The 15,541-nt window shown below is 46.9% G+C and overlaps 1 protein-coding gene across 3 annotated transcripts in view; it reads left to right on the top strand.

Annotated features, from left to right (window-relative positions):
* The window catches only part of LOC138569637 (fibroblast growth factor receptor substrate 2-like), a 385,144-nt gene extending 370,496 nt beyond the window's left edge, over positions 1-14,648 (top strand). For all 3 annotated transcript variants that reach the window (XM_069647780.1, XM_069647779.1, XM_069647782.1), the window contains exon 6: positions 13,118-14,648. In XM_069647780.1, coding sequence (XP_069503881.1) covers positions 13,118-13,888 — 771 coding nt within the window. In that variant the 3' untranslated portion in view covers positions 13,889-14,648. The remainder of the gene's footprint in view (positions 1-13,117) is intronic.
* The last annotated feature ends 893 nt before the right edge of the window (positions 14,649-15,541 follow it).

Here is a 15,541-nt window from a genome sequence, read left to right as displayed (position 1 = left end):
TTTTTAGGCCCCCCATCTCCAGATCTAGAATGGGGGCAACCTTCACCTCTGCCACCTTAGCAGCAGCAGGGGTGTTGGCTTGTTTAGTGTTTTCGTTTGGATTTTTATTATCCGCCGGTTTTTGTACCTCATAAATGCTGGTTGCATGCTTTATGACCCAGTCCAGTGATCTTTTCTCATGAAAGTCCCTCACCAGCTCGGTCGTTGTATATTTTGGGAGGGCATGAATGAAGGTGGTGATGAACTCCTGACTATCTGTGCGTGTTTGAGCTCCTGCACAAATTCTTGTGGGGCCTGATTTTCCCTGCACTGCAGATTGTAGGCCGCCTTGCGGGCCTCTTGGGGGTTTCTGTGGGCAGAGAAATGTTTTAAGATGGCCGCCCTGTAGGTGGACCATCTTGAGTGGTTCTGATCCTCCAGTCCCGCAAATAAGCTGGAGTATTCACAGGAGAATGTTCATTTCACATACTCTATGCGATTCTGGCTGTCCTTCATATGAAAAGTATCCATCATTTACTCATATAATTGTAGGTGTTCCCAGACAGAGTACTTAGCATTTTTATGATATGGAGTTATAACACTCCTAATGGCCTTGATCTGCCTAATTGGATCTTTTTTTATAGCTCTCTTAAGTTTGTTTGCCTTCTTTGTTTTAGTCACCTGATGCCACTCGTCCTCAGACTCAGAGGCGCTGCTACTGGAGGTGGCTTCTTGATCCTCTAGGCACTCCTTGATTCTGCGAGCTTGAGAAGGGCTTGCAGAATGTTGGGGCCTAGTTTCCCTACTCCTGGGGCGCTCAGAGTCTTCGGACTCTTCCCTGCTCCCAGGATTGGCGCAGTATCCCCCCCACTGCCCTAACTGGGTAGAGGTCTTCAGAATACTCTTTTTTGGCTTTATTTGCTTGAGTTCCCCACCAAATTTGACAAACTGGTCCCTTGGAAGTTGGTATTTTAGTGGATCTAATTCCCTGACCCTCCCCTCGTAGGAGTCTTCCTTGTCGGAGATATCAGCCCTAACATTTGGGTATCAGTTAAATACTCAACGAGCACAATTATAGATATCCTCTTGTTTATGTTGGGTGCTTGTTGGGAAAGGACTATATAACAAATGCAAAAAGGAGGGATTCCGCAACAAGCTACCGTTTGATGTTACACTACAAGTTGTAGAGGTAGCCTGAACCCAGGTAAGATTTGAAAATCATCTTAGTCAACATATATTAAAGATGAAATGGTTGGGTGTAACAAAAATATATCACAAGTTATTCAGTACAAAACATATTTAAAAATAGACCACTTGGTCACATGTATAAATCAAAACAAGAACACAGTTTTTCACCACAGAATATAATCTAGTTATTCAATACTGGTATCCTTTAGCTGTGTTGATCTGTCCAGCTGTGTCACGATGGACCAGGAACCAGGCTAGTTGATGAAGGCAATATTTATTTATTTAAAATTCAAGAAATCATATACTTTTTAATATTGGGCAGCAATCACCAATGGGGTGACAATAACAAATAGGAATGTGAACAAGGCACTTAAATTAACCCTTTAACAACACAGATAAAAAACACCCGAGAATAGAAACACTTTTGGCTTTTGGAAAGCCCAGCACTCAAGTTAGGATTTCCTCCTGCAATATTCCTCAACCTACAAATAATCTATTCTAAATAGATATAAGGAAGCAGCAGGTAATCAGGAATGAGGAATAGGAAACAAAATTCAAATCCAACCTTCCCTACCCAAACAAGAGAGAAAAATGGATTTGAACCCTTGCAAGGTTAAAATGACACTCGGAAATGGCTGAACAAAAAACAATGAATGTGTGCAAAAATCCCTAAATCAGTACACATCTTTACTGGAGCAACACTGAAAAGTTATAAGCAATAGATTGAGCAAAAGCATACAATACGAAAATGAATGGAAGGTTTAAAACAATTGATAGTAAAAATAACACGTGTAAAACTTTGCAAAAATGCTCATTCCTGCCTGAAATTAACCAGGATTCTGAATTCTAGATGGATAGTTGCAAGAAGACAGGAACAGACAGGACGCCGTGCAGGAAATTGGGAATGTCGGGGACCCTTTATATAGAGCATAGTGACATCATTGCCTTTATTGCTGGGCTGGCTTAGCTAAGCACACCTTTAAACAACTGGATTGGGCAATCAATGTTAACTGCATCCCCTGGGCAGTACCCAGTTTAGGAGGTTGTATTTTTATGAGGTAAGAGTTCCCACAGACCTTTGTGCCAAAAATCTGTCATATCAGTATTTAGGCACTTGTACAATGCTAGCACCTTAATAAATTGCATAATCAGGTCATATATTGTATGTAAAGTAAAGCCGTCAAATCCTGCAATTTGTGAGACCTACTACTTTTTCATCATTTTAGGCATGAAAAGTTCAGTCTAAAATTCCATAATTTTATACATATGTGGGTACTGTCATGAGTGATGTATGTACAAAAATGTATGTTTGCAACATTTATACTTTTCTTTTAATCCTCACTATTTCACCATTGCTGTCTAGAGTGTGTCAAGACATTCTACCAAGATTCAAAATAAAGCACACACGATCAATATTAAACTGGCAAGTTTTGAAATTTTTCAAAGTCTTGCTGCAGCGATAGAAGTCTTTAAAGTTTCTTCATGAAATACTCTTTAAAAGCAAATGGCAGGGGCTGGCCCATTTTTTTCTTGTCAGCTGACAGCTGCCATTTCCTTCAAAGCAGGATGGGGGGGTTTCAGCTTGATTGTATTACCCTGTCACACTTCCAACTTCCTTGCCCTGGGAGATCCATTGTCCATGGGCTCAATAGAGACGGAAGTCTGTCCAACCCTGTAATTATCAGGGAGTTGCTAAGAGAGAGAGCCCTCCTCCAAGCAGAAAACCTGTTTTTCAACTTTGTAACTCAAGCCACCCTGACATCTTTCACTTATGCTCTTAAAACCAGAATTAAAACAAGCCTATGGCATTAAATAATCCCTGTTATATAGTCTCAACAGTAACAAATCCCTTTACATTTTTAAAGACGAGTAAAACTTGCATTTACCAGTGTATTGTTTTAAAACACAGCATTCATTTTTCCTTATTTTGTAAGTAGCCTATTTTCACACGTGGTGCAAACTGACATTTCTTTCTTTAATTCGGTTTTGGGCAGCTCGCTCAGATTTCCACAATGTCCTTACAGCTAAAGTCATTTTTCTTTGAATGCATGAGTTTTATCTGAACACTGGTATATGAAACTGACTAGGCTCAGATAGTTGAAATTCTTTTGAAGACAGCTAATGTTTGATACATTGTGGAGAAATATGCACGCTTTCCCGTGCAAGTAAAATGAGAGTTCTTGGTTACTTTTTCAAAGTTACTTTTGACAGGGGCTGTCATTCAGGAATTAGGCCCGGTTTTGCTGAGACACAATGGATGATCCTGGGCATGACATGGCCGTTTTAATCACAGTGGTTTCAAAGTGAATGAATGAATGGATGGAATTAGCGTCAAGGCAGCTTTTGCAAAGAGTGAAAAAGTTTCATTTAATATGGAATTTTGGGGGTTTTCAGCAAGGCAATGATGCCTATTACTTAATTCCATGTTAAATGTTGCAGAGCACACTGCACATTCCTGCAGTGTGTACTCTGTCCCCCCCCAGCCTGAAGTGTGTGTGTGTGGCAGGGTGGTGCAGCCATTTTTCTGATAGTTGTAAAAACGCTCTTTTGAGATCCTGGCGCGCACAGGAGTCAGCGCAGCCATTTTGCTGTTTCTTGCACCAATGCAGCACAGTGATGTGGGGCAATGCATTAAGTGGTTCAATATATCCCACAGTCACCAGCGGTTCCTCTGCTCTGCTTCTTGGTTTCAGGATACTTGGCTCCTTTCTTAAGTTCATTGTAAACTGAAGAGATCGACCTGGAATGGGTACAAGATGCTTTCTCTTATCCATAATCTCCTTTGCGCCAAAACAAAGAGGACCCAATGAGAGAGCTGCTCACATACAGCCATCCCAGACGTGGACCAATCACGGACCATTGTTCCCAGTCATTCTCATCACACCAGACATCCTGGCACCCTGGATGTGTATTGGAACTAGACAGTACAGCCCACATCCTGGAGGCACACACAATGCATGCAGAAGCCCGCACAAGCTTTGGTTTGTTTGGGGGACTGCATTACCAAATAAGGAATCTACCAGGTGTGCTCGACCTGGGGAATGCAAAGTGACAAGATGGCCAAAAGACAAAACAAAGGACCTTGTGGTATGGCCATTTTAGGCACTGCCACTGTCCTGGGCCAAACGCGGTAAACACGGTTTGGACCATAGAAAAAAGTTAAAAATACATGAAGAGTAACAGCTGCCACCAGCGCTGTCCAAGGCACATTCACTGAAAAATCCTTTGAGCGTGTCTAGGGCCTTAAGAATGAAAAAGGAACCCCAGCACACTTGTACTGTAAGGTACTTGGTGCACTGATAAAATGTTGCTAAAGAATAGCAACAAAGTGAAAGACTAAGGGAAACAGTCTCCTAGTACTGACTGTCTTAAGGGCATGTCAGTTTCCCCATAACAAAAGGAGCAAAAGCCAAGCAGAAGGCTGGTCTCCACTGGAAAAAGTCAGGCTCGGATGGTCAGACCACAGCAAAAAGATGGGGGGTGGGGGGTGTGTGCACAACTGGAGGGAAAATTACACATATTAGGAAATATTTCCTAACTGAGAGTAAACCGGGCAACTTGCAAACCCCAAAAAAGATTGTATTCAACCCTGGAAATTTTGATCTTAAAGAAAAGACATTGCTATCGGGGCCACAGAGAAAGTTGCATTAAAGATGCCATTAAAGACTTGGTTGCCTAAACAGCATTCGTGGGAGTCCAAGCGAGATACCAAGGAACTGTTTTATGCAAGTGACTATTCTTCTTACAATTGAGAATCCAGGGGAGGAAATCCACCCTCTGGAACCAAGGACTGCCTCCTTGGAAAGTATGTTTGTTGGAATTATACTTATTTTAGTTGTGAACATTTTTTGGCCAGCTAATGATATTTTCCCTGCACATTTTCATTTGTTTATAGCGCGATGGTCGGGATTAGGATGTTTTGGACACAATTATGGTTTTGCAGTTATTGACATCCTGATGGACAGATCCTTAGTTTTGGTTTATAGGCAGATAAACCTCTCATTAACATAGGGTCGGAGGCATTGTCCCAACAATTTGCCTTGTAACGTTTTATCTTTTTATGAAAACATGGCAACCTTGGGTCCGGCTCTCATTTCAGACCTCTTACAAATTTCAATAGTTCAAATTTGCTTTGCATGTTTGATTCTAGCAGTGGTGCTTTTTTTGCTCTTTAAATTGGAAACTGTGGGTGCAGGGGGAAAAGGTGGGGTAAAAGTTGAGGGGAGACAATCCTGTTGCTCTGATCACTGGCTATATCGTCAAGTCAAGGCCCACATTCTGAGGAAGCGGTTGACTGCTCGGCTGTCACCCTGCTTCCAGAACAACACTCACCCACATCCCCTGCACCACAACTGCCATCCCTAAATTAAACTTTGTCATTACCAGTCTGCTTTGCCAGCCCTCTGGCATATGCCGGTCTCTTGAATTTTCTCATGGACTATTCATGGACCTGGATGAAAGGCTTATTCATACAACTGCCTTGTCTGTTTCCATTGTGCCATGTTCATGGTGGTTGGAGGGAAGGAGAGGGGGTGGTTTGACTGATGAGCTTTTTACTCTGGATGCGATATGCAGTCATCCTGTGGTGCTCATGCCTTCTGTGCCATGCCACAATGGGATAGGAACATCCTGTTGCAATTGTTAAAGTGCTACCAACTGAGTCAGGAGGTGGCATTATTGCCTAAATAATTCCTTCCACATATAAAGTGGGCTGACAGGTTTACTAACACCTACTTTGCACCTTAAATATAACTGTATACATTACTTACTCAATCTTCCCCTACTTGCAAGCCATCTGTTTAGCTTTGCTAAAATATAAGGGTAATCCCTTGTTTGTCTTCATCAAAGATGGGACATGCGGGGGGGCGCTGTTGCACCGAAGCAAGATGGCCGCCTAAGTGTAACGCTCCGGACGGGGAGAGCGAATAATCCTCGCTTGTGCACTTACAACTCCGCCTAATCCCTATAACACTGCTGGTGCCTCTTCAGGAACCTCTCTGCTGCATCCCTGCAAAATTTCGGGGTTGAACGCGCCCTGGGCGCCGAGCTGTGCCTCCGGATCGAGCTGGGGCTGCTGCTGCCTGCTCTCCCTGCCCCGCGGCTCCAAAGACCGCGGCTCTCTCGACTACCTGAGGGCGCGGCGCTGTGGCCTGCTGTGGGGGAGGGGCGCCGGGCTGCTGTGGCTGACGGGGTTGCCCCCTGCTCCTCTCGCCACCATACTACAGACTACCTTGGACTTCTGGCCCCTTCCGTGTGAGGCCGCTGCCTCCTGCATCTGCGGCATCCAGAGGCTTCGGATTCCCTGCGCCGCTTGCCTGTGTGCCGCTGCTGACCCTACTGCCTGCACCTGGTCTCTCCTCTCCTCCTGCCGCCCCCTTCTCATGAACGCTGGATCTGGACTGCTGCAAGGTAGGGGGAGCGGGGGGATGGGTGTGATCGGCTCCCGCGGTCCTTGCGGCCACCCTAGTCTGCCGCTTGCGTGCCTCGCAGCCCACATCCTTCACCCCTGCTGTCACGGCTGTGCCTTGGCCTGATCTGGACGGTCCGGGCTGGCGCTGGGCCCCTGGTGCAGAGATCCGCGCCCGTGGTCCTTGAGGGCGCCTACTTTGATTGTGCCTAGCCCACACGGCACCATTGTTCTCTCCTGCTGGCGTCCCGCTCCCCTGTACGCATATTGGGTGATCCCAAGTACATTTGCTGTGGATCTCGAGCCTGCGCTGGGCGACACACTGGAAAAACACCCTACTGCACGCCTCCACTCATGTGCTATGGACATTTGGCTCTCCTTGCCCTCACAGCTGGGCAGTTACACGACTGGGCTAACTTGCGGGGCCTCACCAGCCACTGTACTAATCACCAGGAACTGTTGAGTTAGATCCTGTGGGTCCCCGCTGCCTCACTGTGCCTAATTAAATCCGCTGGCCCAACCTCACAATCCTCTGGTTGCGCTGCACTGTATAAGCTCTCTACACCCTCCTACCTAGGGGTTGAGTCCCCCCTTGGCACCTGTATTGCCCTCCCCACAGTGACTGAGTTGACCATACCTTGTGCCTCATTGGGCTGACTCTTGTGGACCCCATCTGCCATCGATCCGAGCCATTTCTTCCTGTACCACTTTAGTGAAGCAGCGCCCTTTGGCATCATCACACCGAAGCTCCCCTACGGCTGCGTGTGGCACGCCTTGGGCCTTACTGGACCACGAGAGAGATCACCCTAACGCTGCACCCAGCGTACCTTATCGTTATCCTTGTCAACCCCTCCCAGGGCATCCATCAACATGGAACTTGATATCCCTGATCGCTGTTTCCTTTTAGGATCCTGGGAATCATACTCTATTCGTCACCATGACCAAGAGAGCTGGGGATGGGAAGAAGCAAAGCTCACTAAACATGTTCGCCAAAACACCCTCCAGGCCTCTGACCGAGCCCCCAGAGGAACCACCAACCTTCTCGAAATCCTTAACCCCTGATGACTTGCAGGAAATGCTGGAGTACATGCGCGAAGGCTTCACCACGCTGCATACTAAATTGGACGATATGAATGGCACCATCTCATCTATAAAGTTTATATCGAAACAACGGACAGCAGGGTTGCCGAGATCGAAACAAGGGTTGGTACTGCGGAGGATGACCTGGGTTCCCTACACGCCGCTGTGACTACTCTCACCAGTCGGGTCTCGGCAGTGGAGAAGAAAAATGACGATCTCGCTCTAGGCGGAATAACCTCTGCATTGTCGGCGTACCCGAGGACAACATCAAGGAGCCCATGGAGGATTATGTGGAACGCATCCTTCTAACACTCCTTGATAACCCTAAGCTCTCGGCACAATTTGCAGTGGAAAGGGCTCACCGCTCCCTGACGGCGAAGCCCAGACCTGGGGCACCACCTCATCCCATCATAGCCAGAATCCTAAACTTCCGCAATCGGGACGCCCTCCTACGAGTGGCCAGGGCCAAGGGGGAGCTACTTCTTGGAGCAGCGAGGATACACCTGTACCCAGATTTTTCCGTTGCTGTGCAACAAGAGCGCAAAACCTTCCTGGCGGTAAAGACTTCGAGACTTGGGAGTTAAATACTCCATGCTCTTTCCCGCAAAGCTAAGGATCGAACACTCCAACCAAACCTTCTTCTTCACTATTCCAGAAGAGGCCTCAAAATTCATAGACAAACACATTCCCGGTTGATCCACTCACCGTCAATACGAGATTCACGTCTACTATGGTTATTGCTGCACTTAAGCCACATATGGGACCACCATTGGCGAGGCCCCCCTATGATGGCCACCCATCACATGAAGTTCATTGGTTGCTGTTTTGTTCATGTTGCTCCATTAATCCTCCGCAAATGTGGCCCTGTTCGCCACACTGTCTCATTGTGTTCAGAGTCGTAAGACTTCCTGATGGGATCCCAGTTTGGTAACTATACTATTACTACAGCTGGGACCCCGGTGACTAGACCTCGGGATCCTGACCTGGGTCTACATTTTGTCCTCGATGGTGCGTCAGGGTCCGTGGCTACATCCCTATGGTCCCACTTGTCCTCCTTTCTGCCATGGCCCCTCTGCACCTCGTACCTACTTCGAATGCTCTGGTTAATCCTATTGTATTGCATAATCTCCTCACACTCTCCCCAGTCTGGTGCACCATCGCCCGGCTTTCTAACAGACCCCCAGGCGTTGATGCCTAGAAGTTCGTGGTTGTTATGGTTCTGTTTGGGTTTCGTCCCTCTGATTGGGGGAGGAATGTGGGTGAGGGAGGGGGGATGGGATGTTATGGTTAAAAAAGCATTGACAGCCGCCGGAGGTGCCACATGCACCACAGCAGAACATCTTGTACATATAGATAGGGGACCACATACATCCAGTTCGCTCAACTTTGCTGATAGCCCCTTTGCAGAAATACAATCAATACCCTCAGAGGTATGGCTAATACCGACCTGACCTTTATGAGCAGGAATGTCCGGGGGTTGGGCAGTTACAAAAAGATGCGGCAGATACAGCTGCATGCTGAACACCACTGGGTTAAAATCTTATGTTTACAAGAAACCCATGCTCGCTCAGAGCAATGTGAGCGTTTTGCTAAGCAATGGGGACCCCAGAGATACTATACCAACTATTCCACTCAAAGCCGTGGCACTCTCACGTTAAAAACACAAGAGCCTGAAGTTCACATGTCATCACTCCCACATAGATCCTCTTGGCAGACATGTACTGATCATTGGCAAATAGCAACACCAGGAGGTAGCCATCCTGAATATATATGGCCCCAATGTCGACGACCCCGATTTCTACCTACACCTGGCCTCTCTACTTGAAGGCTACCCCCTTATTCCTATTTTATGGGGAGGTGATTTTAACACAATACTGGATGTCACCCTAGATAGATCGGGCTCTAGGCCTTGCCAACTATCCAAAGCAGCCTATACTGTCCTTACGCTTCCCCGTCTGGCACTAGTGGATGCCTGGCGTCTAATGAACCCCGATTCTCGTACATACTCCTTTTATTCTTCAGTACGCGATTTGCATTCTAGAATAGACAGATGGCTGAACACGGACATGCTGGTCAGATGCCTGTCTCACCTGGCTATCCTCCCCAGGACGCTATCAGACCATTCACCGGTACTTATTTCCTTAAACTGGGGACTGGACGTCAATAAAACTAGGCAGTGGAGGATGAGCCCTCATTCGCTTCTCGACGAGGGCTTCACGACCGAACTCGAATCCTCCATTGAGGAATTCTTTGAGATCAACACAAACTCTGTATCAACCGAAAGCTGTCCTCTGGGAATCCTTTAAGGCGCACACAAGAGGAATGGCCATTTCCAAAGGTTGTGGCATCCTGAAGGGAATCTGCGCAGATATTGCCACTAGAGAATCCGCCCTGGCTGTCCTCGAGTCCCAATATGCTTAAGATCACTCCCCAACGACTCTAGCGGCACTGGGATCAGAGCTGGACAGGTTCCGTGGCCTTGCCGAGCGTGAGGTTAAATTCCTGGACTCCCCTCAGTCGGTGAGGGAGAGCGACCCGGTCGGATGCTAGCTAGACTGCTGCGCCGTGAACTCAGAGCCCCCAATATTCCGGCCATAGTGAGACCGAACGGCTCACTCGCCACCTCCCCACAGGATATCAATTCTGAGTTCCTCTCGTTCTACACCTCCCTGTACTCTGAGGCCGATGGCCCCCAGATACCAGAAATTGACTCCTATTTAGAGAATATTCCCCTATCAGTCCTGTCAGCCGACGCCAGCATCTTCCTGGAGAGGCCTTTCACCTCGGAGGAACTTATCGAGGCCATTGAGTCGCTGGCGTCAGGGAAGGCCCCTGGTCCGGATGGGCTCACCATGGAGTTTTATAAACGATACAAGTCTCACCTGGTCCCACACCTACTGGCCCTATGGGAAGAATCATGCGATAGGGGGATACTTCCCCCATCTCTCCGGGAGTGCTCCTCAAACCTGGTAATCCCCCTACTCAGTGCGGCTCATACCGACCACTCTCGTTGATTAACAGTGATGTTAAAATATACGCTAAACTGCTAGCCAACCGCTTAGCCCCATACATGCCCCACATCATCCACCCCGACCAGGCGGGATTTGTCCCGGGTAGGTCCACATCCCTGAATTTAAGAAGGCTCTTCAATGTGATCAACAGGATCAGCCCGGCCACACAGGCGGTAGCAGCCACTCTGGACACGCAGAAGGCATTTGACTCGGTCTCGTGGAAATACCTATGGCGAGTTCTCGAGAAATGTAAGTTCGGACTTAAATTCTGAACCTGGATAAAGCTGCTTTGCACCGCTCCATCGGCCAGAGTTCGCACGGAGGACAGGTGTTCCACTGCCTTTCAGATATCCAGAGGCACACGTCAAGGATGCCCCTTCTCCCCGCTCATTTTCACCATAGCCATGGAGCCCTTCGCTGACATGGTACGGCAGTCACACTCGCATAGGGGATTGCGCACAGCCGGCCAATCCGATATAATCTCCCTCTATGCTGACGATGCCCTTCTGTACATCCATTCCCCTGAATCCAACCTTGCCCCTAAACTAGCTATACTAGCAGATGTTGCCCGTTTTGGGGACATATCTGGCTTGAAAGTAAACTGCTCCAAGTCTGCCTTATTCCCACTTACAGACTCCACACAACCCCCCTTGGACATATGTGGGTTCAACCGGTCTCCGTCTAGTGTCACTTACCTGGGGGTGGTGGTCGCCCGTCACAGGGGCAGCTGCGCGAGGACAATTACCAGAATTACCTAACTAACCTGGCTGCAAAGACCTCCAGCTGGGCCAGACTCCCCATCTCACTGGCTTGCAGAATTGGAATACTTAAAATGGTTGTATTACCTCAATTACTTTACCGATTCACCAATCTGCCTGTGTGGCCTGGGGACGCTTTTTTCCAAACACTATGCCGTATAAGAAAAACCTTCCTCTGATATTCAGGAGCAGTCCGCCTCAAACTGTCTACGCTTACCGCCCCCAAGGAATTGGGTGGGTTCAGCGCCCCGGATTTCATCAGATACTGGGTGGTAGCCCAATCTCAGTTCACCGCTCATTGGTTTTTAACACCATTGATTCCCCCTCCCCCACATGTTTGCCTGGAGAAACCTAACGGTCTGTGACCGAGTGATTGGCTCCCTGATCATCAAGCCAATCCCCCCGGACTCAGATTCCGCAGACCCCGTAGCTAGTACATCCTTAGCCTTGACCAAACTCTGGACAATGGTTGACGCACTTCACCCATTCCACGGGGCCTGCCATTATGGAACTTCTTCCCTGATGTCCCACATATTCCACAATCAGTGGGATCGTGCTGGGCGGATGCCGTCTTTCTGACACTCCGTGATGCCTACGTACAGGGAAACTATTGAGTGGCCTGATCTCCCTCCCTCCCTCAAACGCCGGCCCTCAGTGTGGCTACAGTACGCCTCGCTCTGGGAGAACCTCAAATCCAGATACCCTGATTTCCCCGCCTTACCGCCTGACGAGCCTATAGTTGCGGAGCTCTGCTCCTTCTTCTCCTTCAGGGGTAAGGCGTCAAGACTTTACTTCTTATTGCAGACTAGAGCAGCCCCCCCCTTCACCAAGCTGAAAAGCAAATGGGAGGATGATCTCGGTGTCAATCTCATTGACGAGAGATGGTCCCGAATGTGTGCCCGCACCCACGATGTGTCCTACAACACTAAATTTAAATTAATCCAATTCAAGGTGCTACACAGATACCATCATACACCAATGAGACTTCATTGCATGTTCTGCAGCGTCCCTCCCAGTTGCCCCAGGTGTGGCACGGATCAAGCTTCCTATATCCGTATGCTATGGTACTGTCCCCGCCTGACCCAATTTTGGTTGGACATCTGTTCCACACTTTTGGACATTTTGGAACACACTATTGTCCCCACCCCGCTGCACTGCCTGTTCCATGACCTCCCTCAGTTGGCCAGCGACTCTAAGAAACTGCTAGGTCTCTGCATGCTGTTGGCAGTCCGCTGCATATTGTTATGTTGGCTCTGCCCTAGGGCGCCTACCTACACACAGTAGCTCAGGACAATCACATGGGCTCATGATACTGAGGAGTCCTGGAACGCAATGCAATACCCACATTCAAGGCCAAGAGACATCTGGTGGAAATTCCGGGAGTATATGTCTGCCATGGCTTCACCGTCAAACTCTCTCTCGACCTCCCCTGAAGGTTCCCCGTAAATGTTGTCCCCCTCGATACAGTTAATACCTTGTCTACTGCCTTGCCCCCAGCATGCTTCAGTTGACTCAGGATGTACTGCTTAATATGTATATTGCTTGTTTTTTATTGCTGTTGCCATGTGGCTCCTTTTGGTCTCTGGTGCGTTGTCAAGTGAAATAAACAAAGTTTAAAAAATAAAATTGGTACATGCAACGATGAATAATTTGTTTGATCCGTGTTTATTCTTTCCACTTTATTTTCTGTACAGACACTAAGAAAAGAAGGTACACTGACACCAGTGCTGCAAAGATCATCCAATTCTGGTGCATATCCTTCTGAAGACCTGTCATTTCAAGAGCAGTACCTTAGGCCGACATGTTCTCCAAGACACCAGCCTGAAAGGGAGGAACGGGAGACCCTTGAATGCAGAACCACCCAAAGAGACTCAAGTTGCACATTTTGGGACACTGGTTATGACAGTGATGACCGCAGAGAGGTACCATACAGCCAAAGGATGGGGTATGAAAACATTCCTGGTTCAAGATCCAGAAGAACCTGCAAGGCCTCTGTCAGCAGCTCAGACTCGCAAAGTTACAGCCTTGCTCAACGTCAGTCTGCCCTGCTCAGTGATGATAGTCTACCTTCTTCTCCATCTATATTTGAAGAAAAGCACCAATTGGTACTGAAGCCCCCCTCACCTGCACATGACTGCCACAATTCACGGCACAATGCTCTAAAGAGGAATTCCTCTGGCCGAGATTCATTCATCAATCGGGCATGTGCTCCCATATACTTCAACTTTGACATCCGGCAAGCAGACATTGAGGGCAAGCAGCTAAACTACATCCAGGTAGAATTGGAAAGTGGCTGTGACTCCGACAACCCCCAGACACCGCAAAGTCCGGCTTCACAGTCCACCACAAACCAGTTATATGCTGAAGTTGACCTTGAAAAAACCGCTGCTTTATCTCGTATACGTAAATCTGTGCCCTGGGATGAAGGTACCAGAAAAACCAGGCACAGCCACCTGCAAATGTGATCCTTTAGATCAAACAATAACAGATTATAAGCGTTACAAGCTAAATCTAATCCGCAGCCCTTTGTACCCCCCAAAAAAATGTTGTATTTTTTGTTTTAACTCTATAAAAAGTACAAAATGAGCACATTTAATTTGAGGGAGTTTGGAAAGTATTTGTGGACAGTCCACACGTAGGCCTTTTAATGCCTCAAAGTACTGGCCTACCACACACCCATAACTGGAATCTCAATCCCATATTGTACTTTCAAATGAATCATGCACTTTTACTGTCGTTTTTTAAATATGGATTTGAAGGAGAGGTGAGGATTTTTTATTTTAGAAAAGCAAAATTGCTTTTTTGTTAAATATGGGACTATTTTAGTATTTTAAAATGCCTGCATGCAGTTGATTCTTGATGTTGCAATTACCGACAACTGTTCAATTTCCCTGCCTGCACATTCTAGTGGTTTGCATGACTTTTTGGACTTTCCCCTTCAGCTGTTTGGACTCCCTGGTTTGTATATAGGGGAGGATATCGTTTGGTTACGCTTGGGTGACACATTTGAGGGATTTCATTTCTACAGTAATTGCCTAAAGTCACAAAGGAGAAGATGCGGCCTCACAAATATGTTGGACACTGATATTTCTCAAATGGACTAAACTGGATTACTCCAGAAAGGGAACTAGTGGTTAGTTTTAAGACTATTCAAGTTTGGTATGCTGTACATTTCAATTCAGTGTTTCTGAAGCTTATGGAGGGGAAATTAAACTTTTACACGTCTTTTTTTGCTGTTTTTCTTTTCAAGTTAAAACACTTCAGTGTTGACTCCTGGATGAAATGAGTGGCTAGTGCTCCAACGTTGAAATAACACAACATGGACTAAAAGTCTACCCTATCCTTGAGTCACTTGTTGGAACGGGATGGACTGCTGGTGGTGTACTCCCTTGTCCATCACTACCCCACCAAGAATGTCCTCAATAGATTGTGTGGTGTAATGCCGGAAATTGTCTAACACACACACACCACACTCCACCCACCTCCCTCCCCCCACCCCAAGGTTTAACACAGGTGGGTGACTGTGGATTATAGTACTGTATGAACCACAAAACAATGAGTGTGTTAAATACCACAAAGTTAGTACCACACAACTTTATTATTAGTAACGTACTTATTCATTAAATAATCAAATTATAGAAAGTCAAAGACCCTGTATATGATACAACTAGGTGTATAAACAAACATATAAAAATGTTTTTTACTACATATTCAAAAACAGACATGTACAAACAGCAATTATGCTACTAGATCAACTTTCTAAACTTCACTCACGCACATGCAGTGTCTAGTGCATACATGCATTCAGTCTGACAATGTCTAGTGCATAAACAGAAGGGAGAAAAATCATTTTTGATGTAATATATGCTGGGCACTATGTCGTACCCAGGATAATTATTTTAAGAAATGGGTTTACCAACAAATTCAATTGTATGAAAAGTAGAGGTGTACAGTTCCTCAGAGCCTGCCCTACATGCTTCGTTCCTATTGAGCAGTGTGAAAGAAAGATCACTGGGACTTCGTCAGGGGCTGGAACACCAGTCTGCAAACTGAATTGCGTGAAGTCACAACACGATACAGAGGAGGGTTCAGGCAAATGTTTGTCATGGATGAGCTGT

The sequence above is a fragment of the Ambystoma mexicanum genome, chromosome 2q (genome assembly GCF_040938575.1).
Source record: "Ambystoma mexicanum isolate Mex_15411 chromosome 2q, UKY_AmexF1_1, whole genome shotgun sequence".
Classification (NCBI taxonomy): Eukaryota; Metazoa; Chordata; class Amphibia; order Caudata; family Ambystomatidae; genus Ambystoma; species Ambystoma mexicanum.
This window is presented reverse-complemented; position numbering and strand designations above follow the sequence as displayed.